Source organism: Camelina sativa, chromosome 17, assembly GCF_000633955.1.
Source record: "Camelina sativa cultivar DH55 chromosome 17, Cs, whole genome shotgun sequence".
Classification (NCBI taxonomy): Eukaryota; Viridiplantae; Streptophyta; class Magnoliopsida; order Brassicales; family Brassicaceae; genus Camelina; species Camelina sativa.
Window position 1 is genome coordinate 8,787,003 of NC_025701.1, and position 20,721 is coordinate 8,807,723.

The following is a 20,721-nucleotide window of genomic DNA, read 5'->3' on the forward strand; positions in this document are numbered from 1 at the left end:
ATATATATATATATATATATATATATATCTGTAGTTGTAAATAAAGATGCATCCAACAAGTTTTGGTGAAAATATTGTATAATGCAGCTAGCCTATACTCTTCTTACAGCTTATCTACTCAAGGCTATATAACAATTATGTGTAAGAGTGTTATTAACTTATATATCCTGCACAGAGACGTTAATAGAAGGACGAGTTACTCTTGATATTTGCTCTCCGATCAACAAACTGCTTACACGGTTTAGATGTAATAAAGATCCTTAAATTGCAACAAGATCACCAAAACGACAACTAAGCCTTGAGGCTAAAGAAAAGGCTTGAAAAAAACATTAAGAAAGAAAACGAGAGTCCATACTCAAATCACAGAAACATATAGCTGCAAGAGACCATCCCATGTATGTAGGTACATCAAATGGTAAGAGTTCGACAAAGCCGAACCGTGAGAGAGTTAATGCCTCCAAGCACACAGTCGAGTGATTCCACATTCCCCCAAATCTCACCTCCTTGACGTTTTTCCAACACGATCATTGCGCACCAAATACAATCACCATGAACATAGCCCCTGTTACTGCCCAAAATCGCCAACTTTCCACCAAAATTCGCCATTTCAGAAGCAGGATAGACGATATAATCAGGCAGCCTCCTCAAAGATTCACCTTTCACAGGTCTCCAAGTCTTCTCCTTTGGATCATATACGACTATTGGATGTCCAAGAGTACACCGACGATCAATTGTATACAGCATATCATCTACCACACATTGCACAGCACATGACTCTTTCCACATATTCTTTATTGGATGATCAGTTGCACCGACGGCAGATGCGTCCCATTCATCACCTCTTCTTCTTTTTGGATCGTAAACCAAACAACCTTTATAATCCAAAATGTAAATCTTGTCTTCCATCACGACATGTGTCCTAAAATGGCCAGAACCATTATATTCAGGGTACGGACCAGGCAAAGATTCCCAAATCTGTTTCTTAAGATCGAACACTTCGATCCATTCCGACTCCAATGGAAGTCGCTTCCTGAAACCTCCGATTACGTAAATCTTTCCGTCAATTACTCCGGCGGCTGCCTTGTAACGACCCCTTCTCATTGGAGGGAGCGAGCGACACCTGTGAGTTCTGCAATCGATGACATTCATAACCTTCAAGCGTGTTAGGTCGATGAGTCCACCGATCACATACATCTCTAAACCGATAGTGACGACAGAGTTTGGTCAGTCGTAAAGAAGAAGCCTTGTTTCGATGCAGAATATGCCAGTTTTGGAGATCATTAGTAGTGTATCCGATGGAGGCATAAAGAAACGTTTCGGAAAGACCGAGGCGCGCACGCGTTTCGTAGAGACTTGACGAAGCGATCAAACTGAAAAAGTAACGGGAGACGGAAGAGAGACTTGGGTAATCACATCTCCGGATGAGTGCGACGAGAGCTTCGGTTACATCGTTTGGAAGTGGGAAAGATACCGAACGTTTTTCTTCTTCTTCTTCTTCTTCTTCTTCTTCTTCTTCTTCTTCTTCTTCTTCTGCGTCTTCTTCTTCTTCTACGTCTTCTTCCTTCGGCTTCTTGTTTCGGTTCTCGTTTCTTGTCGATATTCTTCTTCTTTTTCTTAAAACTGCTTCTCCTTTTTGTTTCTTGTCGAGTTCTTCTTGTTTCTTGTTTGCATCGCCGCCGTCAATAGAGTCGTTGGAAATTTCAGAGATGTTAACCATCGTTGTTTCGTGTGTGTGAAGTCAACGGTGAGAAATAATGGAAACAGAGTCTAGTTCGATTTTTTGGATAGCTCTTCGAGTATTTATAGCCATATATAGTTTCATTTTCATTTTAGTATATCTTTGAAAAGGAGGAATCAAAAATTCATGTGGCCCTTCCAAGCGAATAACACTGGACCCTTTTAAAAGCCCAAATTCTGTTTTTAGGATATGATATTTCAAACAATTTACATGCTACAGTCAAATTCTTCTAAAGAAACGGTTATGGTCAAATTCTTATAAATAGCTCTTCAAGTATTTATAGCCATAGTTTCATTTTCATTTTTAGTACTTCTTTAAGATTGTTAGCGGAGACTTTTCACAAATGATTTAATTAAGAAAAGAACGATTACGACAACTTTGTTAGAGAATGAGTTCTTTGATATCGCAAGTTAACAACCAAATAAAATTTACACAAGAAAGAATATGAAAAAAAAAAAAGAGAGAAAGAGATCAATCTTGATTATTATTATTTAGTTTCCAATTTTCATACCGAGTATATTATTACAGACAGTGTATACGATAGTTGCTACAAAGCGTTATTGCAAAATATCGTTTCAGAAAACATAGATTAAAAGATTCAACCAGCAAACTTGGACTTGAGATTGTGCACAGTTGTATCATCAGTCCTAAACGCTCTGGTCAACACTGCGTTTGGAATCTCAGGGTTAGAACCAAACAGAGTATTAGGCAAAATAACTGCTCCTGGGAGCTGGCTGTTAAAAGCGGTTATCAAACGTGCTTTCACTTGGCCAACGTTCCATTGGAAATGAACCAATCCTCTAGGGATAACAAACGCCTCTCCCGCATTCAAAACCTTTGAGAAAAGAGTGTTGTTCGTAGTCAAGAACCCTACAAAGACCGAGCCTTCTATCACAGTTCCTACTTCGGTTGCACGCGGGTGCAAGTGAGGCGAGTTCACGCCGCCTGGAGCTAGTTCAACGTTGTTCATCGAGATTCCTAAAGTGTTTAGACCTGGAAAGGTAAGGACGTTGGCGGGAGCAACATTTGCGCCGTTAGGGTTCGAGGTGTCTAAGGGACCACCTAAGCCGGAGTAGAAGAAGTCAGAAGCAGAGACGGCTGACTTGCAAGGGAAGCCATTGATGGAGGGAGACGCTTTGAGATCGCCAACGCAAAAGTCTTGCAAAGGATCAGAATCAGATGAGAGAGATGGGATTACAAAGAGACTAAGAGTTAGAAGGAAAGATATGAAAAGAGAAGAAGAAGAGATTTGGAGAGTAGTCATCATAGCTATTGATGAGAATGATGAAACAGAGCATCCTCTGCTTTGTTGATATATAGTGGTTTTACTCTGGTCTTTGGAAAAGTGTAATTTGACCCCTTCTACTTTTCTTTCGTTAAAAATATTATAATTTGGAGAATTTGAGGTATATGAGAAAGAATGGTTCAAGTTTGATGCTCTGTTTTCCTAAACTTTGTGTTGAATTTGTCTTAAGAGAAGCAATGAAAGAGACAAGCAATCACCAGAACATTTCAAACCTGCTGGTTATAAGGTAGGAAGTAACTTGTAATAAATTAAATTAGTTGGTATGAATCTCTAAATAAGAGTTAATTTTCTGAATTTCATGACAACCATTTGTTGATAATGATGTCTCCTAAGGTTTTTTTGACTCAATATAAATGTTGTGAACATCCAAATCAACCGTTGTGAACATACACAATGGGGAGGTACAATCATCCAAAATAGCATGATAAATAGGAAAAGATGAGGCCATTTTGGTTTCTTTAGATTTGAAAGTATATGATGGCAATGGCATGAAATGCCTTCGTTCCATCTTTAAGATCTCCATCTTCAGTGGGGTCAGCTATGAAGGTCTTCTAATACCTTAATCATTTCTTTGGAATGTTCAGTGCCAAGGTTGTCAAGACAAGAAATCTCCCATTAAAGTACCACTACTTCAGCTTCAAGGCAGATTCCAACCGAGGATATGTCTTAGCCACAAACCCCATTTGACAGTGCCTTTGTCATCTCTTAGCACCCATACAACTCCACAAGCTTCTATGTCTTCCTTCCATGATGCATTTGTATTACATTTTAGGCAATGAAGAAGAGGAGGAGACCGCTTCACTTGATGTGAATGTATGGGGTGACTGACTGATAGATCATAGATGCTTGAGATCGCCAACACAGAAGTCTTGTAAAGGATCAGAACCAGATGAGAGTGATGGGATTACGAAGAGGCAGAACGTTAGAAAGAAAGATGTGAAAAGAGAAGAAGAGATTTGGAGAGTAGTAGTCATAGGCTATGACTCATAGCTATTGATGAGTTGATGAGTGATGGTGAAACAGAGCATCCTCTGTTTTGTTGATATATAGTGAAACTTACAAATTATCATTAAGATTACTGAATACAAATGAACCGTTGGTTTTACACAAGAATCATCCAAAATAGCAATGATAAATCGGAAAAGATGAGGCCCTTTTGGCTTATCTAGATTTGAAAGTATGTATATTGTGGCATTGGCATGAGATGCCTTTGTTTTGTTCTCCAATATCTCCATAGTGACACTCTTCAGTGGGTCCAGCTATAAAGGTCTTCTAACGTTACATGTTCAATGCCAAGGTTATCAAGACAAAACTGCCACTACTTCAGCTTCAAGGGCAGATTGCAACCAAGGATATGTGATAAGGTCTATCATGTGTATTTCAGAAAGAGGAAAAAGTAATGAGGTGGCACCAAGTTTTGAAGCTCACACGCGTGAAGGACTGAAGGATTAGGACTCCAAGAGTGTGACTGGGATTATACGTGACGAGGGTTAAGAATATGGGTACAGGAGACTAAGAGAAGGTTATCTATAAATAAGGTGGAGTATGGTTAAGGATGGGCATGTTGATTCAAGTGAGGGATTAGCCATGATGAGGCTTCTATGGGATATGCTGAACTCATTTCTCACTTGTATTTGCAATTTCATTTCTTTCTGTAAACTGTGATTTTGGTTATTTAATTATGAATTCCTCTTTATCTTGGATAAGCTCTCCTTATTATCATTTACATTCAAAAGCTTTCCTTATCACATTGGTGCCTTAGTGACAAATTAATCGACATGGAGCAGAGAGAATCTTTACAAACAAACAAAAGGTTGAGTGGGTGAGAGCGTCCTTCTTCCACACCATAATTGTTTTCCCTAAGGGAGAGTACAATCATCCAAAATAGCACTGATAAATAGGAAAAGATGAGAGGCCCTTTTTGGCTTATCTACATTTGAAAGTATATAATGGCATTGGCATGAGTCATGAGATGCCTTCGTTTTGTCTCTAAGATCTCCATTGTAATGCCTGACTCATACGTCTTAGCTCCAAACCATTTGACAGTGCCTTTATAAGGTCGTGGCACCCATTCAACTCCACAAGCTAGCTTCCATGATGCATCTATATTAAATTTTAGGCAATGAAAAAGAGGAGACCGCTTCACTTGATGTGATTATATTGGGTGACTGAATAAAAGATGCTTCTCATGTCCACTCTCTTCTGTCAATCATATGACAATGAAACCTCTTAGGCTACTTCTCCTCACTGTAGCCTAAGAATATCTCTAAGAGTTTTATGAGAGACTTTTGGCACAAATTATTTAATTAAGAAACACAGATTACTTGGCATCAACATTTATACTTTATAAGAATCAACAAAAGTCCCCAAGAACTGGTAAACATGATAGAGAATGAGTTCTCTTAATCAAATTGTTTACATTGCAACAAAATTTAATCTTCAGAAGAAAAAATCTTATAGAGAGAAGAAAAATAAGTGACAAGAACTGAATCTCTTAATGTTTTAGTTTCAAATTTTTCATACCAATTTGTTGTTACACATAAGTAGTTATTTGCTATAAAATCGAATTGAGAAAGATCATTAATGAAACAATTCAAACAGCAAACTTGGACTTGAGTTTGTTCACAGTAACATCATCAGTCCTAAACGTTTTGGTCAAAACCGGATTTGGAATCGTAGGGTTTGAGCCAAACAGAGAACTAGGCAGAACAGCTGATCCTGGAAGCTGACTGTTAAAAGCGGTTATCAAACGCGCTTTCCCTTTACCAACATTCCATTGGAAATGAACCAATCCTCTTGGGACAACGAACATCTCTCCGGCATGTATAACCTTCGAGAACAGCGTGTTGTTAGTAGTCAAGAACCCGACAAAAACCGAACCTTCGATCACAACTCCAGCTTCGGTTGCACGCGGGTGCGAGTGAGGCGGGTTTACACCTCCTGGAGCGAATTCAACGTTGTTCATCGAGAGTCCTAAAGTGTTTAGACCCGGAAAAGTTAAGACGTTGGCTGGAGTCACGGCTACCCCGTTAGCGTTCGTGGTGTTTAAAGGAGCACCTAAGCCGGAGAAGAAAAAGTCAGAAGCGGAGACGGCTGACTTGCAAGGGAAGCCATTGATGGAAGGAGAAGCTTTGAGATCGCCAACGCAGAAGTCTTGCAAAGGATCAGAATCAGATGAGAGAGATGGGATTACGAAGAGGCATAGCGTTAGAAAGAAAGATCTGAAAAGAGTAGTCGTCATAGCTTATTGATGAGAATGATGAAACAGAGCATCCTCTGTTTTGTAGATATATAGTGGTTTATTTTGGTCTTTGGCATAGTTTCTTTTGACTTCTTCTATTTTTTAGTCTATAGAAAAATAATTGGAGATCGGTTGAGGTATATAAATGGGCATGAAAATATTGTTTGTTTATTACTAATGGTTCAAGTTTGATGCTCTGATCAAAACTAATACTATTTTTTTCTAAAGCATTTTATTGATTTTGTCGTAAGAAGCAATTTGAAGAACATGTCAAAGTTAATGGTTAAACTGTCATTTTGTTAAACAGAGAACATTTCTTACTTAGTCATAAGATACATCTTAACTTCCAAGACTTAATGATGTCTTTTAGAAAAAGAAAATGAGAAGTTCAGAGAATTTTAGTTTGTAACTGAGAGTCATTGGTCGACAATGCACGATTTTTTCCATGATGGCATTAGTGGGTAAGAATCTAATATTGTTTGATAATAATATTTGTCTTGGTCAAGTCTTTATGGGTTTGTTGAAGTGGGATTTTCATAAATAATGTTTTTAATTCCTTGGCGTCAGAGTTTGAGATTCAATGAATCATCAAAGAAAGTATCAACACTAGTTCTGAAACACTAAAACAGGTTCAAGATTGAATCTGAAGTAAGAGACAAGACAAGGCAGCAAACAAATGTTTTTTTTGCTTGTTCTGTTATAAAAAATTTCAGTATTAATTACATACAGATTTTGATACAAGAATGTTGTTTGGATTTCTTCTGATGATAGAAGAAAGTAAGTAAAGCAGAGTCATGATTCTGATGGCATTTCGATGAAACTACGAAGCATATGCAGATTCTGAGATATCTGTAATAGAATTGCTTCTCCTTCACTAACATCTAAAACATCTGAAATTTGCTGCAACAGTTCACCTTTTGATTCAATTGCATTTAGTCTCTCTGTAATCTCTGATATCTCCTTCACTAACATATCTTTTCTGCTTCCATTTGCTGTTACAAATGCAAACAAAAACAAAGATTCAGACAGTTTCTTAAAGAAAGATTCTTAAAGAAACATATAACAGAATGAGAGTCTTACCATTTTCTTCCTCTAAGATCACACCATTGGTAGGTTTAGACTCCTCAACTGAATCTTTCATTTGTTCCAAATCATCTTCATGATTTGAAGAACAAACAGGCAAATCTGAGACCGGTTTAGTTTCATCTTTCTCTTCATCAAGAAACTCTTCTGCTGCTTCTCCTCTTTCTTCGTCTTCCTCTCCCAACAATCCATATCTCAATCTATAAGCTTCGATTTCAGCTTCAAGCTCTTTCATTTCCTCTTCTCTCTTAACCAACAAACCATTCATAGACTGCAAAGCTTCTTGATCATATTCCGCTTGCTCATCCATCATTCTCTGATACTGCAATGCCTCCATTTGAACAGCAGCTTTCTCAGCTTGCAGTCTCGTGATCATAGCCATTGCGTTGTTTGCTGCAACAGCTGAAGCACTCCTCTCTTCGTCTAACTCCATATACAAATCCATCAATGACTTGCGATCCAATCTAACCTGTCTATTTAGATGATGAAGTATCGAATCTCCATCCAACACTTCGTTCTCCGAACCATTCTGATCAGTCAGTGATTTCTTCATTGATCGAACAGACCATCGTGGACTGTTCTGCACCGAATCAGAAAGTGGAATTCCAAAGAATTTATTGCCACCTTTAACAAAACTTGGAGTTCTATCATCGACTGAATCCACCAATGCGCCTTTTGTGTTAAGAGCATCTTCGTCCTCGGTCAATTCCGTGTATTTGATGTTAGACACATCCAAGGTTCTTTGATTGAATGAAACTCTAGGAGAAGGACTAGGAGCACCAAAGAAAGATTGGTTACCATTCTTTGGTTTCTCAGATTTCACCTTCAGTAGCTCCCCACAACAAGAACAACGTTGGTGTTGCTGAAACCTGTCGTTGCCATTGTTAGTTCTGTAATCAATCTGATAAAAGTTATCATCTCTCTTAGAACCCGTAACTGGAAACGCCAGTTGAAGCTCACGTTCATCATCTATAAGAAGCTCAAGATCCTTATGCAAGATTCCAATAAGAGACTTGTAAGTATCAACGTCTGATTCTTTCTCGGTGGCGAAAGAGAGAAGACAACCTTCACACATTCGTTTGATCTCAGAGAGTTTCTTGTGAACATGACAGTAAGCGAGAGACGAGACATTCTTCTTGTGAGCATCGCATATCGAGTCGTTGTAATAGAAATCAGGGTTTGTTCTGACAAGAACATGGTCGAGCCTAGTGCAGAGAAGACATGGGATTTTGAGATCGAAGAACTTAGCCATTTGGTTGGAGAAGAAAGCTAGGAAGCCATCGATGAAGAGGATAATGATGAGGATCCATTCAAGAAGAGCGTAGATTAGAAAATGTGGGTAGGTTCCAAGTTCTTTTTCTACGAAACTCTTGAAGGAACGGTTAGACATTATTGTGATTGCAAAAAAGCGATCACGAAGCAAACAGAGAAATCAACAGGAATCTAAAAAAGAAGAAGAAATTATCTAAAAAGGTTACATGAAGATTGAAATGGAAGCAGAAGAAGGGGGAAAAAAAACAGAGATTATGACCTTTATTATTTAGTCTGCTATATTTGGATAGGGGAAGAATTGAATTGACCAAAAATTACCTGAAATAACGGCTAATCGCAGATAATGAAACTTAGACAAAATTAGAGTTGTTCTTATGTTCTGTTGTTTTGGATTATCATGTCCCTTAATTACCATGTAGGCATGTACTACTATAAGCAAAAAAAAATAGTGTTTGCTGGGGGAAGAAAACAAAAATCCACCAAATTAAGTCAAAATGGCACATGACATTATTATGAGATTGTAGATAATGATAAAATATTCAACGAACCATACATACAGTTTAGCTTATCTCCAAAAGATAAGAGTATACAAAAGCCTACAAACCCCACAAATCACCAACCATTGATTGAGATGGGCCACATGAGAATCACGACTTGTTTGTTTTAACTTACACATACCACAAAAACAAAACACGCACAGCAGAAAACGACTCATAACAGTGTGTGTGTGACCAAAGAGTTTTTACAAACAAACGAAAATGATGAAGAACCCCTAAACACAGTTCGTCCATCCCTAACAGCCTTCCTCTGTTATTGTTCTTTTTTTTCCCTGATTATTTTTTTCAGACAAAATACATAAAAGTTTGACACAGTAAGGCCTAAAGAAAAGATCAAAAACAAGACTGAAGACGGTTCTTTTTGTTATCTTATACCTAATTTGTACCAACTACTACAACAACAGAGAAACAAAGAAAGAAGCAAGGTCTTGTAGATTCACCTTGGCTTTATTAGGTCTAAGCAACTCTGATGATGCTGCTATTGCTATCTCCATCACTGAAGCTTGGCATCATTGTGAAAGCTGAGTGTCTTGAGTTGGGTTGCTCGTTAAGATTAAATGAAGAGGCCAGAGAAAGGTTGAGAGAAAGCGGTGCAGCATCTGTGCTTAGATTGAATGCAGGATTTGCTTGGAAGGTTACTGGCACCAGATATGAATCGTTGAGATTAAACGTCTGTTGTGGTGAAGTCTCAATTTTTGTCGGCACAGCAACTTCAGCTCTGGACATGATGTTAGTTTCAGGTAGTGGTGAGTTCTCCTGAGCCTGATCTTGCTCCATGGGCATATCTGTAACCTGATAAAAACCAATCAAACCTAACTGTCACACAACTTACCATTATAGTGATAAGTAAAATCTCTACCTATAACCCCCAATCTTGAATTTATCTACTAACTAAGTACAGCTTGAAAGACATATATACCCAATTTGACCAAAATCATTATGATACTTCTTTGTCCTACAATTCTAAAAGAGGGAATACTAAAAACAAATTGACTTCTAAGAAAGGAAAGAGCTTTCAGAAAGCAGAGAACACCTATTCCACTCAAATTATGACAAATAAGGAAACAAAATGAATCAGGCTAAGATTAGAGAGACTTACAGTCTCGGTTGTAATGTCAAAAAGGCTAGATCTTCGGCGACGACGGTTGAGATTGGTTCGTCGGAGGAAGTACTTCTGAGCGTGACTAGCAACTTGAGTAGGAGTCCTGCTCTTGACAAAGTTCCTTGATATGCCTTTCCAATCTCCTTTTCCTACTTTCTGAAGCCCAATCAAGAACCTCTTGTGCTCATTCTCAGTCCATGGAACTCCTTAAATCAAACCCCACAGATATAACAAATCAATCAATCCCCAACATGCACAGATTCAATCACAAAACTTGGATATAAAGATCAAATTTTTACAACGAGATTGATAGATAATACAATCATTCAGAATATGTGTACCTCGTTTCCTCTCGCGGTTACCCCCGGAAGAAGACGAGATGTGAACAGCGTCATTGGCGGAGGCGTAACCGTCGGCGAGAATCACCGTCGTCGCGTCCGCTTCGTTTTTATCTTCTCCGGCGGCGACGAGAAGCTTAGGGATCTGATCATCATCAGGCGAAGACTTTTGTTCGTAATCAGAGAGATTGTTCAAACTCACACACTTTCTCATCGGATCAACAACAACCCTAACTCCGAATAACATGATCTCATCTCTCTTCACGACGGCGCCACTGTCTCCTGTCTCCGACGAGCTGCTAACGGCGGCCATTAAGAAGAAGAAGAAGCAAATTCCGATATTGCCCTTGCGTCGCTTTTTGGATATGTTTACCCTTTCGTAATCTTTTAATTTTGTTGTAGGAACCGAACATACAAATAAGGGAGAGACGAGGTGTGTGTGTGTATGTGGTGAGTGGATCTGAGCTTACTTCTTCTTCCTTCTTGTCTTTTTATTTTTTTTCATAAAAACACGATATAAGCCACGTGGCATTACTTACACTCTTGTGTTGTTGTTACGATAACGTGAGATGTGTCTATTTGTTATTTGTTCGTCACTTGTTTCCTCGGTGACCTTCTTCTTGTCTCTCTATATCTATCTTTTTATTAGTTAGTTTTATTTTTATGTATTAGTAATGTTTGGACATATTCTGATGATCTCTCTTTGTTAATTGTTTTTGTCATTTTAATCGAAATTGAATGTGTCGCGACGTCCTTCTTGTGTGTTTTTTTTTTGTTGTCGTTGAACATTTCAATATAAAAATGAGGAAAAGTTGGTAACGGACTTATGCCTTTGTGCGCATGATGCATGAAACTATGTTTATAGAGATGACTTAGGAATTATAATGGACATGGTGGTTCATAAAAGTTGTTGATTGTAGTATAAATTGTATATTATTATTGTTTTTGATTGGTTGAACTTGTTAAAAGTAAATGATTTCTTAATCTGTATGTTTTAATTAAAATAAGATATATTTAGAAACGGAGGGAATAGTTTGTAACGTAAGTTATTAAGCGAATCTGGTCAACTCCATGAGTGCGATTCCCAATTTACATCCAACCTGTTTACCTTTATAAAAAAAAAAAAAACCATTTCTTGCTACGAATCATATAAGCAAATCAAAAGTTACCTTGGAAATTTCAAATCTGCTGGAAGAACACTTCGTCCTCAGCTTTTCAATCTAAATAAACCCCTTTTAAAGATTAAATATTGAATGTGTTTTGACGATGTCACGATAATTTTACTTCTGGTTACAATTAAATGATTGATAAACTAATGAAAAGAATATTCCAAATTGTGGCATCAAAATATTTGATGAAGACATGGGGCCAATGGGAGCACATGATATCCTCATCTTTTTAATACTAATATTTTATGTATATCCATCAATTATTTTTCTTTTTGTGTCCATCAATTAATTGCCTTTTTAAAGTTTAATTTCCCTTACAAGTTGTCCGATCATTTTAAAACAACGTATCCCTTAGAAGAATGATTAAAATATATAAATCTCCTCAAAAGTGTTCAAACGGATCAATTCACATTGCATACCACTATACTCTAAATCCCATCTTAATAAGTATAAAATATTACATTAAGTATTCTAACCGCATTCTTTCAAATAAAAATGAATAAACGATTGTATTCACACAAATTTTGGATAATGCTGATGCTGAATAAGTGTTACTTTTTTGTAAATAGAATACATATGCCTTTCATAAAGAAAAATTATTGTACTCGTATGTATACTCATATATGGTATGAGATCTATTTATTAGTAAGTACGTAAGAGATATTAGTGTAGAAGATGTGCAAAAAAAAAATTTAGGGTATCGGTATATGTTCTGATACTACGTAAAAGATGTGTATTTGATATCTTAAACAGTATTGTACATCGTGATATTTATACATGTGAGGTAGAAGATACACTAGGTTAATTTAATTACAGATACTTCCTAAAATGAGATCAATCAAATATTATGTCTTTAATGAGTATCTTGTCATATCTCTAATAAGTAGTAAATACGTAAGAGATTATAAGTATAAATATAAACCAAATTTCTATCAAATTCTGATGATCATAAAACTTTAAAAAAATTGGAGTCAAGGTAAGAGCCAACTTCATTGTACTAGGTGTAAAATGTTTAAAACAAATTAAGAAACTGAAGAGTATCATGACGAGGTTCGTCCACCATTGGTTAATCACACAAAATTAGCCTTGTATCTGTATTTATATTCTAGCTAGAATTTTTACTTTATATTCTACCTAGTGGTTTTTTTACTTAAAAACGTGGTGTCATGATCATCCCGTTCAAGTTTAAGCATGGGGATTCAAATTCAACAACATGCATGTTACCAAAGATCAAATAAAATAAAATTATCCTAATTATTAATCAAACATTTACCGTGAAAAAAGAAAAAAGAAAAGGAACAGCACAAATATTGGTCAGGAATGAAAGCCACCATTAACTTTTCTTTGGTTGCACACAAAGATGATGAAATTAAAAGGAGTAGTTTATATATAAAGCCATTAGGAAAGCAGCCTTTTCTCCCTTTTAGTTTTCGCTTTATAACCAATTTGGATGAGTATGGGACTTTCCTAAATCAGGATTTTTAGAAGAAGGCATGGATCATGAGAGAGTACATGATTGAGTACTTTAAACAGAAAATATAATAATATTTGTTCAAAGAGGTTTTAAAAGATCGAATGATGTTGTTCTACTTCCCACTTGACAAGCCCAAGCCCTTTATTTATGAAAACCTTTAGAGTTGCTCTACACCCACACGGCAACAACAAGAGAACAACATTGACTCATACCATATATTGTAGAGTTGTGAAGTCATTCTTTATATGTTTGCAACAGATTAAACGGAACGATGTATTACAATTTACAAACAAGGCTAATTTTGTGTAAACTGAACGATGCTGTTCCATTGTGGATTGTTACAACTGAATTATGTAGTAGAATGAATCTAACAATCCACAATGGAACGACACAAGCTGCAGAATCTCACATTATGGACTTTTTTTTGGTATCACGTAATGTAAGAAACGACAACAACGACGGGAAAACCGGGAAACCGCACCGTCGGTTTACTTTTATACTATGTGGTGTTTCCGTAATAAACTGGAAAAGTTGAGGGCAATTAAGTAATTATTTCATTTCCGTTCCTAACTGACAGAATCTTTCAAGGCGAAAGGCAAAACATAAGGGGAAAAAAAAAACAACAAACCACTTTTTTTTTTTTTTTCTTCAACTTCGTTCTTTTCTTCTTCGCGACTTCGGTCGGACAAAAAAAAAAAAATCGCCTCTCCGTAACAGCATTCACAGCCCTAATGACCGACCCAGAGGTAAAAATCCCATTTTTAATCCCTAAATCTCCGTTGCTTCCGACTTCACATTCCCAATCGATGATAAAAGTTTTGCTTTTTCGTTTCTTCTCTGTTTCTGTTTAGGTTTCATTTCTCTTTTTACGAATGATTATTGTCTCTGATTTCGTTTTATGTTACCGTGTATTGATCTGAATCGGTGTTTTTCGGATATGGGTTTTGTATTTTGCATCTTTGCGATGAATTGTTTCGTTTTTTTTTTTTTTTTCAGCAGAAATTAACCGCCTTGAAGAAGGCTTACGCGGATACGATACTGAACACGGCGAAGGAAGCGGCGGCGCGTGTGATGATATCCGAGAAGAAAGCTCGTGGGTTTCAGCAAGAGCTTGCGGCGGTTAGAGATGAGGCTCTCCGTACTTGTCTTAGGCTTAAACAGATGTATGATTCCAAGGTAACGTTATTTCACAAAAATGTGGATTTTGTTTCTGTCAAGTTGTTTCATTAGCTCATGTTTTTCACTTCAAGTTTCGACATTTCTGAGTTTTGTGTGACGACATTGAGCTTTTAGTTACATCAAGTTCTGTGCGACGACAATGATCTTTTTATTTACATTACATCCTTGGTAAAATCTTACAGCCACATTCAGAATTATATGCTTTGGCTACTGTTTCTTCGTTGTGTGTTTTGCTCCATTGAAAGCGCTGTTGAGAAAGATTTTATTTTTGTGAATTATCTATCTGAGTCAGGTTTATGACCTGGAGACTTACACTTGCTTAATTCTTATGTACCTCAAACTCAATTGGTAATGTAATTTTACATATGATGGATGAGTTAGCCTTGCAAGGATATCATTTCTGATTTCCAAATAGACTCACATTCCCTAGATCTCATAGTACTTTAAATGTTGTTTTGGAAAGAGATTTCATTTCTGTGTATTTTAGGAGTGAATTCTGAATCAACCACAAAATTGAGGAGTTTCTTTTTGTAGGGAGGACCTAGGTAGTGTGAGAACTTGTTCTTTGGTTTACATTTATTACAATAGTAACTCACTGTTTGATCAAAGCTGTTTAACTTGAGACTGTAGCACATCTTTCTTGAGTATCAAAGCTGTTTAACTTGAGACTGTAGCATAATCTTCTAAAAATCTGTGGTTATAGGTCAAGGAGGCAGAAGCTATTTCTTTGAAGAAGCAGCAAAAGATTGAGGAACTTGAAGCTCAACTTGGAGAAGCTGAAGATATAGTAGGAGAGCTAAGGACGGAGTTACGAGAATCACGTTCTCTCCTTGAGAAATTGATTAATGATCGTCAAACAAATCTTAGCAACGAAGGAAAAAACACCAACGAAGCAGTTTCTTTAGAAGTGCGTGAGGATTCTAGCAACCATGAGAGATCAGTAGTGGCTAGTGGAATCAAACCACATATGAGTGACAGAGATTTTAGTATTAACCATTGTTCTTATAAAGAGAACAAAGATCCTTGTCTTCATACTCTTCCTTCCATACTAAGTAGACGCAGAGAAGCTGAGACGGTAGAAAGGAAAACGGCCTGTGGAGATTGTGCTGATGTGGGATCACTGACAGAAGCAAGGAAGGAAGAACAGAAAGAGACTGATACTGAGCTTTGTACTACACCTTTGTCGCCTTCTGAGAAACCGTGTGTCAAATTCTCATATAAGAGGAAGCGTAAAATGGATGGAAGAGACAGCAGCAGCAGCCCTGAAAGAGGAGGTTTGTCATCACAAGATGATGATGACGATGAGATCAGAAACCGGAGACAAAAGACTGGTGAGAAAGACAACATTTACTTGGATTCTTTCACCGGCACAGAACCAGGTCGTGATAGTCGACGTGTAGCTCAGGTCGCTCGTCAGGTTAGTTGTAAATCTAAATAAGTTAATATCAATTGTTTGCTTCTGAAGAATTTTTTTGTTTCTTGTTGATGTGAGAGTTTCTGGTTTCTCTGTAATAAAAATTGTCTTGAAAATTTCCAGAAATATTCAAGATTCTGACCTCTCTTTTTTTGTTTGTTGTTGTTTCTTTGTTGGCATAGCTTTTACCATTCTCGGAGAAGAGCGTGTTGCAGCAGAGTCAGTGTGAGGATGTTCCTTGACTCACAAGTATGCTTCGGAGATCCTTATCATGAATTTCATTTGATCCATCCGGAGGAGAAATTAGTTGTAGTGGTACAAAGATTGGTAGCATAGATACACTCATTCTCAAAAAAGCTTATAAAGCTAATTTTTGGTCGTTAAGTTTTAGATTTTGTTCTCACACTTGCTCGTCCGACGTCGTTTCTCTACACCTTGACTAATCCAAAAAACCACACGATCACGTTGACGTTACTCCGAATCAAAGGGTAGTTTTGGAATTCAACAAGCATACATACACAAGCCCGGCTTCGATTCTCCGAGCCTGGAAAAAAACAGAGCAATTTCGCATTATCCACCTTTTTGTAAATTCATTCTCTAATGAGAACAAAAAAAAAGCAGATTGCATTAGTTTTCTTCGAGAACCTTTTAAAAGAAAGGAAAAAAAAAGTCTTTTAGCTTAGTAGATATCTCGAGATAATATTCATTCAGGGTCTTGCGTCTTGTAACGGCGGATTAGAAGAAGAAGAAGTTTCCTCAATGCGTTTACCTTTATTCTAATAAAACTTTGTTATTTTTTCCACGAGAGATTCTTTTATAGTATTAGAATAGTATCAATCTGTGTGTGTTTTTTTTCTCCAGCGAAGGTTCCAAATGATTATAAAAATAAAGTTAAAAGAAGAAGCAAATCAATAGAAGTCATATTCGTTCACGAATCACGAACACAACGTTTGACCACACACAAAAACACGTCTCTTGAACTATGAATGTGTATGTTATATATAAACACCACATAGAAAACAAGAGAGAATCACAAACACCTTAATACTCATTACTTTTGGTTATATATACTCAGAATCATCAAAGCTTGCTTTAATGGACGGAACATCGTGGGCTGACCAATGGGACAATAGTGCGAAAGGAGGCCGGATAGGAGGCGGGGCCATCGTCAGTAGCGGCGGAGGTGGAACGAAGCCGTCGAACTCAAACACGGCTAAGTACAAGGAGAAGATGGGACAAGGGTTGGAGAAGACGAAAGCTGTAGCTTCTTCTGGTTTCAAGAAGCTCAAGACTGGTTCTGCTATTGGGTTTCGTTGGGTCAAGGACAAGTATCACAAAACCACAAAATAACACTAAAAAATATTTCCAAGCTCCTTGTATAATGATTATGTAGTGTGAATTATTTACTTGGCAATATTATGTCTGATGTTGTGTCGATTTGTATGAGTTTTCGAAGATTTGTATTCATGTGATTAAATTAAATTGATTTTGTTTTTTCGTTAAATAATTAGTAACGTACTAACGTTTTATATTTACCAAAATAAAAATGAAATAATTTGTATAACGGTGTAAATGTAATTAAGATCATCAAATTAAAAATGTTACTTTTAAGAAAAAATCGGAGGGAAAAGTTCCCTCGCCTTTGTGGACAAATCAGCGATTATTTCTTAATCACCGGCGAAGAAGAAACCCTAATTAGTGGCTACCCTTCATCACCGCCGCTGTTAGAGTGAAATTGACGGCGGTCGAGGAGGAAGAGAAGGAGATGGCGATAGAGATGCCAAGAGGTTTACCATTTGCGGTCGACACATTTGGACCGTACACGACGACGACGACGAAGAGAAGAAAGAGACATCATTTCTTAACACACGCTCACAAAGATCACACCGTTGGGATTTCTCCTTCTAACGTCATCGTCTTCCCTATTTACTCTACTTCCCTCACCATCTCTCTTCTTCTCCAACGTCACCCTCAGGTTTTTTAATTTTACTATCTGTTTCCTCCTCTCTTGTCTTCGTGTGTGTGTTCTCGTTCTCTGTTTGTCTCAATATAGTCGTAATTGTGTGTGTGTGTAGCTTGATGAGTCTTGCTTCGTGAGAATTGAAATTGGTCAATCAGTGGTTGTTGATGATCAAGATGGTGATTTCAAAGTCACTGCCTTTGATGCTAATCATTGTCCTGGTATGTTCTTCCTTATTTGATTTGTGAAACTCTTATTTAGCAACTGTTCCAATTTGATGACGATTGTTTTTCATAATTGAAAAAATGCTTCAGGAGCGGTCATGTTCTTGTTCGAAGGGAGTTTTGGTAACATACTACACACTGGTGATTGTAGGCTTACTCTGGATTGCCTACAGAGACTACCTGAGAAATTTGTGGGAAGAAGACATGGCATGGCTCCAAAATGCTCTCTTGATTACATTTTCTTGGATTGTACTTTTGGGAAAGCCTCTCACTCTCAGAGGTTTCCTAGTAAGCATTCTGCTATTAGACAGGTGATTTTGGACTTTTGATCATATCACTTCTCTTTATGAAGTCGTTTCTTCTGTATAGAGAGAGTTTCTCACATTTTTCCATTATTGTTGATTTCTTTGTTCAATGAAATCAGATCATCAATTGCATATGGAACCACCCAAATGCACCAGTTGTATATCTTGCTTGTGATATGTTGGGACAAGAGGATGTTCTGTTGGAAGTTTCTAGAACGTTTGGCTCCAAGATTTATGTCGACAAAGCTACAAACTTGGAGTGTTTCAGATCGTTAATGGTAATAGTTCCTGAAATCGTCTCTGAGGATCCTTCTTCTCGGTTCCACATATTCAGTGGGTTCCCTAAACTGTATGAAAGAACAAGTGCAAAGCTTGCTGAGGCCAGATCGAAACTTCAGAATGAACCTCTTATCATCCGCCCTTCAGCTCAGTGGTATGTTTGTGATGACGAAGATTATTCCGAAAGTGGAAGTCAATATCAAAAGCAGAGGAAAGTTAGGTTTAGTGAAGCTGTCAAGGATGAGTTTGGTCTTTGGCATGTGTGTTACTCTATGCATTCATCCCGTGAAGAATTGAAAACAGCGTTGCATCTTCTTTCTCCGAAATGGGTTGTATCAACTGTTCCTTCTTGTAGAGCAATGGAACTGAACTATGTGAAGAAGAACTGTTTCATCAGTCGGTTCTCGCCTGATGATCCTTTCTGGAAGCTTCGACATCGACATGGAAGTTTCTCCAGTTGCAGCATCTGATACTCATACAGTAGCTCTTAGTTGCTGTCTCATGAGTGAAGAAATTATTCCTGATTCTACAAAATCGAAGCTAGAACCTGTGATCGAAGCACCTAGCACAAAGAAGAAGCTTCTGAGTTTATCCCCTGAAAAAAATTATCCTGTAACTCTGTTTGGGAGAGCAAGGCTAAGTTCTCAAGAATCTAATCAACTACATGAGAGAAAAGTCATACACACTCAATCTGTATACACCAACAAAACCTCGCCGGTATTGGAAAAGCTGAATGTAAAGGAAGTAATTGAGTCGTTACAAGATGATAATAAAGAAGAAGCAATAGAGAAGGAGTCTTGTAAAAACGTTTCTTCTTCTTCTTCAAGGGAGATTTGCAAGGATCTTAGTGGGGATTTAAGAAAGCTATACAGATCAATGAACGCACCTGTGCCTCGGCCTCTACCATCTTTGATGGAGCTTATGAACGCTAGGAAACGCTCTCGGAATCACTTGAGTTTCTAGCGCAGGTTTTTGTTTTTGACATCATAGCCTGATCGCAACCTTACAGTCTCAATCTCTCAAAAAATATTTAATTTTTTTCTGTTTGTAATGATTGTAACATTTATTATTTTTGTAACCATTCATTTCAACTTAATCACAATTTTTTTTATTAATAAATTCTAAGATAAGCATAGCTTTTATCAAAAAATAAATAAATAAATAAATAAATAAAGATAATAATGGTTTGTGTGAAATATTCCAATACATACAAGAGTTGCCTATACGTGATAAGACTAAATCTTAGTAAATCTAGACTTTATAGAATATTTACATATCTCCTAGGCTATTATTTTGATATATAATCTTGCACCTCTATAAATATAAGGAAAACCTAAGAAAGTAAGATCACATTATTCGTTATGGTAGGCGGTGAAGTATCTTTCAGCCACGAAATCGACCGTAACCCTGCGGTCTCGGATGCAGGCACAATCAAAGCAAGTGTAACCATGGTCACGTTGGATGAAACTGTACGAACGTTCTCGATTACGTGGCTCGCGGACTACGTCATAGAAGATGAAGGAATTAGTAGTAGAGAAGACCTTAATGATCTTTTGATGGAAGCAGGTTTCCCTCTCGATCCAGAATCCAGTTTGTTTGCGCTGACCGACATAGCCAACGATCGTATCATTGAAGTGACTTCCTCGGATGATTATACCACAGATTGTGCTCTGTTTCTCAAATTGACCTTTCGTGATCATCTTTCCTTTGACGACACTGCCTTTGACGACACTGTTACTTTTATACGCTTTAGACCCGCAACGGAGCTCGCTATGAGGTCTCTTACCAAGAAAATATACTACAAGACTAGCAGCTCTATAGGTGATAAGTGCACAATTTGTTTGGAAGAGTTGAAGGATGGAGCAAGAGTTGTGTCTTTACCATGTGGACATGAGTTTGACGATAAGTGTATTGTAGAATGGTTTGGGACTAGTCACTTATGTCCATTGTGTCGTTTAGAGCTACCTTGCGAAGATCAATGAAGAGATGGAAGGATTCGCTTACCAAATTGTCTAATGTTTGTTGTTGTTAATTTAGTTTCTGTGATTCGTTTTTTTTCTTTTTTCTTAGTTTTGTTTAA

At 37.3% G+C, this 20,721-nt stretch overlaps 7 protein-coding genes and 2 pseudogenes across 8 annotated transcripts; 4 read left to right on the forward strand and 5 right to left on the reverse strand.

Annotated features, from left to right (window-relative positions):
- LOC104759290 lies at window positions 208-1,723 on the reverse strand (annotated as a pseudogene).
- LOC104756240 (germin-like protein subfamily T member 1) lies at window positions 2,204-3,028 on the reverse strand. The gene has a single exon (XM_010478798.2). The coding sequence runs from the start codon at window positions 3,003-3,005 to the stop codon at window positions 2,337-2,339; it is 669 nt and encodes a 222-aa protein (XP_010477100.1). The 5' UTR covers window positions 3,006-3,028; the 3' UTR covers window positions 2,204-2,336.
- Window positions 5,517-6,370, reverse strand: LOC104756241 (germin-like protein subfamily T member 2). Its single transcript, XM_010478799.1, has one exon. It carries the CDS (start codon window positions 6,283-6,285, stop codon window positions 5,638-5,640), a length of 648 nt encoding a protein of 215 aa, XP_010477101.1. The 5' UTR covers window positions 6,286-6,370; the 3' UTR covers window positions 5,517-5,637.
- On the reverse strand, window positions 6,931-8,991 carry LOC104756242 (probable myosin-binding protein 5). The gene is made up of 2 exons (XM_010478800.2): window positions 7,366-8,991; window positions 6,931-7,277 (listed from the first exon to the last, which is right to left on the reverse strand). Exons 1-2 carry the CDS (start codon window positions 8,756-8,758, stop codon window positions 7,078-7,080), a joined length of 1,593 nt encoding a protein of 530 aa, XP_010477102.1. The 5' UTR covers window positions 8,759-8,991; the 3' UTR covers window positions 6,931-7,077.
- Window positions 9,125-11,114, reverse strand: LOC104756243 (transcription factor MYB1R1-like). Its single transcript, XM_010478801.1, has 4 exons — window positions 10,641-11,114; window positions 10,297-10,505; window positions 9,638-9,989; window positions 9,125-9,469 (listed from the first exon to the last, which is right to left on the reverse strand). The coding sequence occupies exons 1-3, from the start codon at window positions 10,948-10,950 to the stop codon at window positions 9,654-9,656; spliced, it is 855 nt and encodes a 284-aa protein (XP_010477103.1). The 5' UTR covers window positions 10,951-11,114; the 3' UTR covers window positions 9,125-9,469; window positions 9,638-9,653.
- LOC104756244 lies at window positions 13,929-16,263 on the forward strand. 2 transcript variants are annotated; one of them, XM_010478802.2, is made up of 4 exons: window positions 13,929-14,026; window positions 14,277-14,456; window positions 15,163-15,876; window positions 16,056-16,263. In XM_010478802.2, exons 1-4 carry the CDS (start codon window positions 14,012-14,014, stop codon window positions 16,113-16,115), a joined length of 969 nt encoding a protein of 322 aa, XP_010477104.1. In that variant the 5' UTR covers window positions 13,929-14,011; the 3' UTR covers window positions 16,116-16,263. The 2 variants fall into 2 exon arrangements, with proteins under 2 accessions (XP_010477104.1, XP_010477105.1); XM_010478803.2 differs by having other exon boundaries at window positions 14,280-14,456.
- Window positions 16,814-17,369, forward strand: LOC109130094. Its single transcript, XM_019239312.1, has one exon. It carries the CDS (start codon window positions 16,969-16,971, stop codon window positions 17,221-17,223), a length of 255 nt encoding a protein of 84 aa, XP_019094857.1. The 5' UTR covers window positions 16,814-16,968; the 3' UTR covers window positions 17,224-17,369.
- LOC104756245 lies at window positions 17,504-19,696 on the forward strand (annotated as a pseudogene).
- On the forward strand, window positions 20,003-20,658 carry LOC104759291 (E3 ubiquitin-protein ligase RNF181-like). The gene has a single exon (XM_010482235.2). The coding sequence runs from the start codon at window positions 20,003-20,005 to the stop codon at window positions 20,621-20,623; it is 621 nt and encodes a 206-aa protein (XP_010480537.1). The 3' UTR covers window positions 20,624-20,658.

Coding starts and splice junctions, on each gene's coding strand:
- LOC104756240 (XM_010478798.2), bottom strand. CDS start 3,005: ATGATGACTACTCTCCAAATCTCTTCTTCTTCTCTTTTCATATCTTTC.
- LOC104756241 (XM_010478799.1), bottom strand. CDS start 6,285: ATGACGACTACTCTTTTCAGATCTTTCTTTCTAACGCTATGCCTCTTC.
- LOC104756242 (XM_010478800.2), bottom strand. CDS start 8,758: ATGTCTAACCGTTCCTTCAAGAGTTTCGTAGAAAAAGAACTTGGAACC. Junction 7,278..7,365: donor GATCTTAGAGGAAGAAAATG/GTAAGACTCTCA, acceptor CATTTGTAACAG/CAAATGGAAGCAGAAAAGAT.
- LOC104756243 (XM_010478801.1), bottom strand. CDS start 10,950: ATGGCCGCCGTTAGCAGCTCGTCGGAGACAGGAGACAGTGGCGCCGTC. Junction 10,506..10,640: donor TAACCGCGAGAGGAAACGAG/GTACACATATTC, acceptor GTTTGATTTAAG/GAGTTCCATGGACTGAGAAT. Junction 9,990..10,296: donor TTGACATTACAACCGAGACT/GTAAGTCTCTCT, acceptor GGTTTTTATCAG/GTTACAGATATGCCCATGGA.
- LOC104756244 (XM_010478802.2), top strand. Junction 14,457..15,162: donor AACAGATGTATGATTCCAAG/GTAACGTTATTT, acceptor CTGTGGTTATAG/GTCAAGGAGGCAGAAGCTAT. Junction 15,877..16,055: donor TAGCTCAGGTCGCTCGTCAG/GTTAGTTGTAAA, acceptor TTGTTGGCATAG/CTTTTACCATTCTCGGAGAA.
- LOC109130094 (XM_019239312.1), top strand. CDS start 16,969: ATGGACGGAACATCGTGGGCTGACCAATGGGACAATAGTGCGAAAGGA.
- LOC104759291 (XM_010482235.2), top strand. CDS start 20,003: ATGGTAGGCGGTGAAGTATCTTTCAGCCACGAAATCGACCGTAACCCT.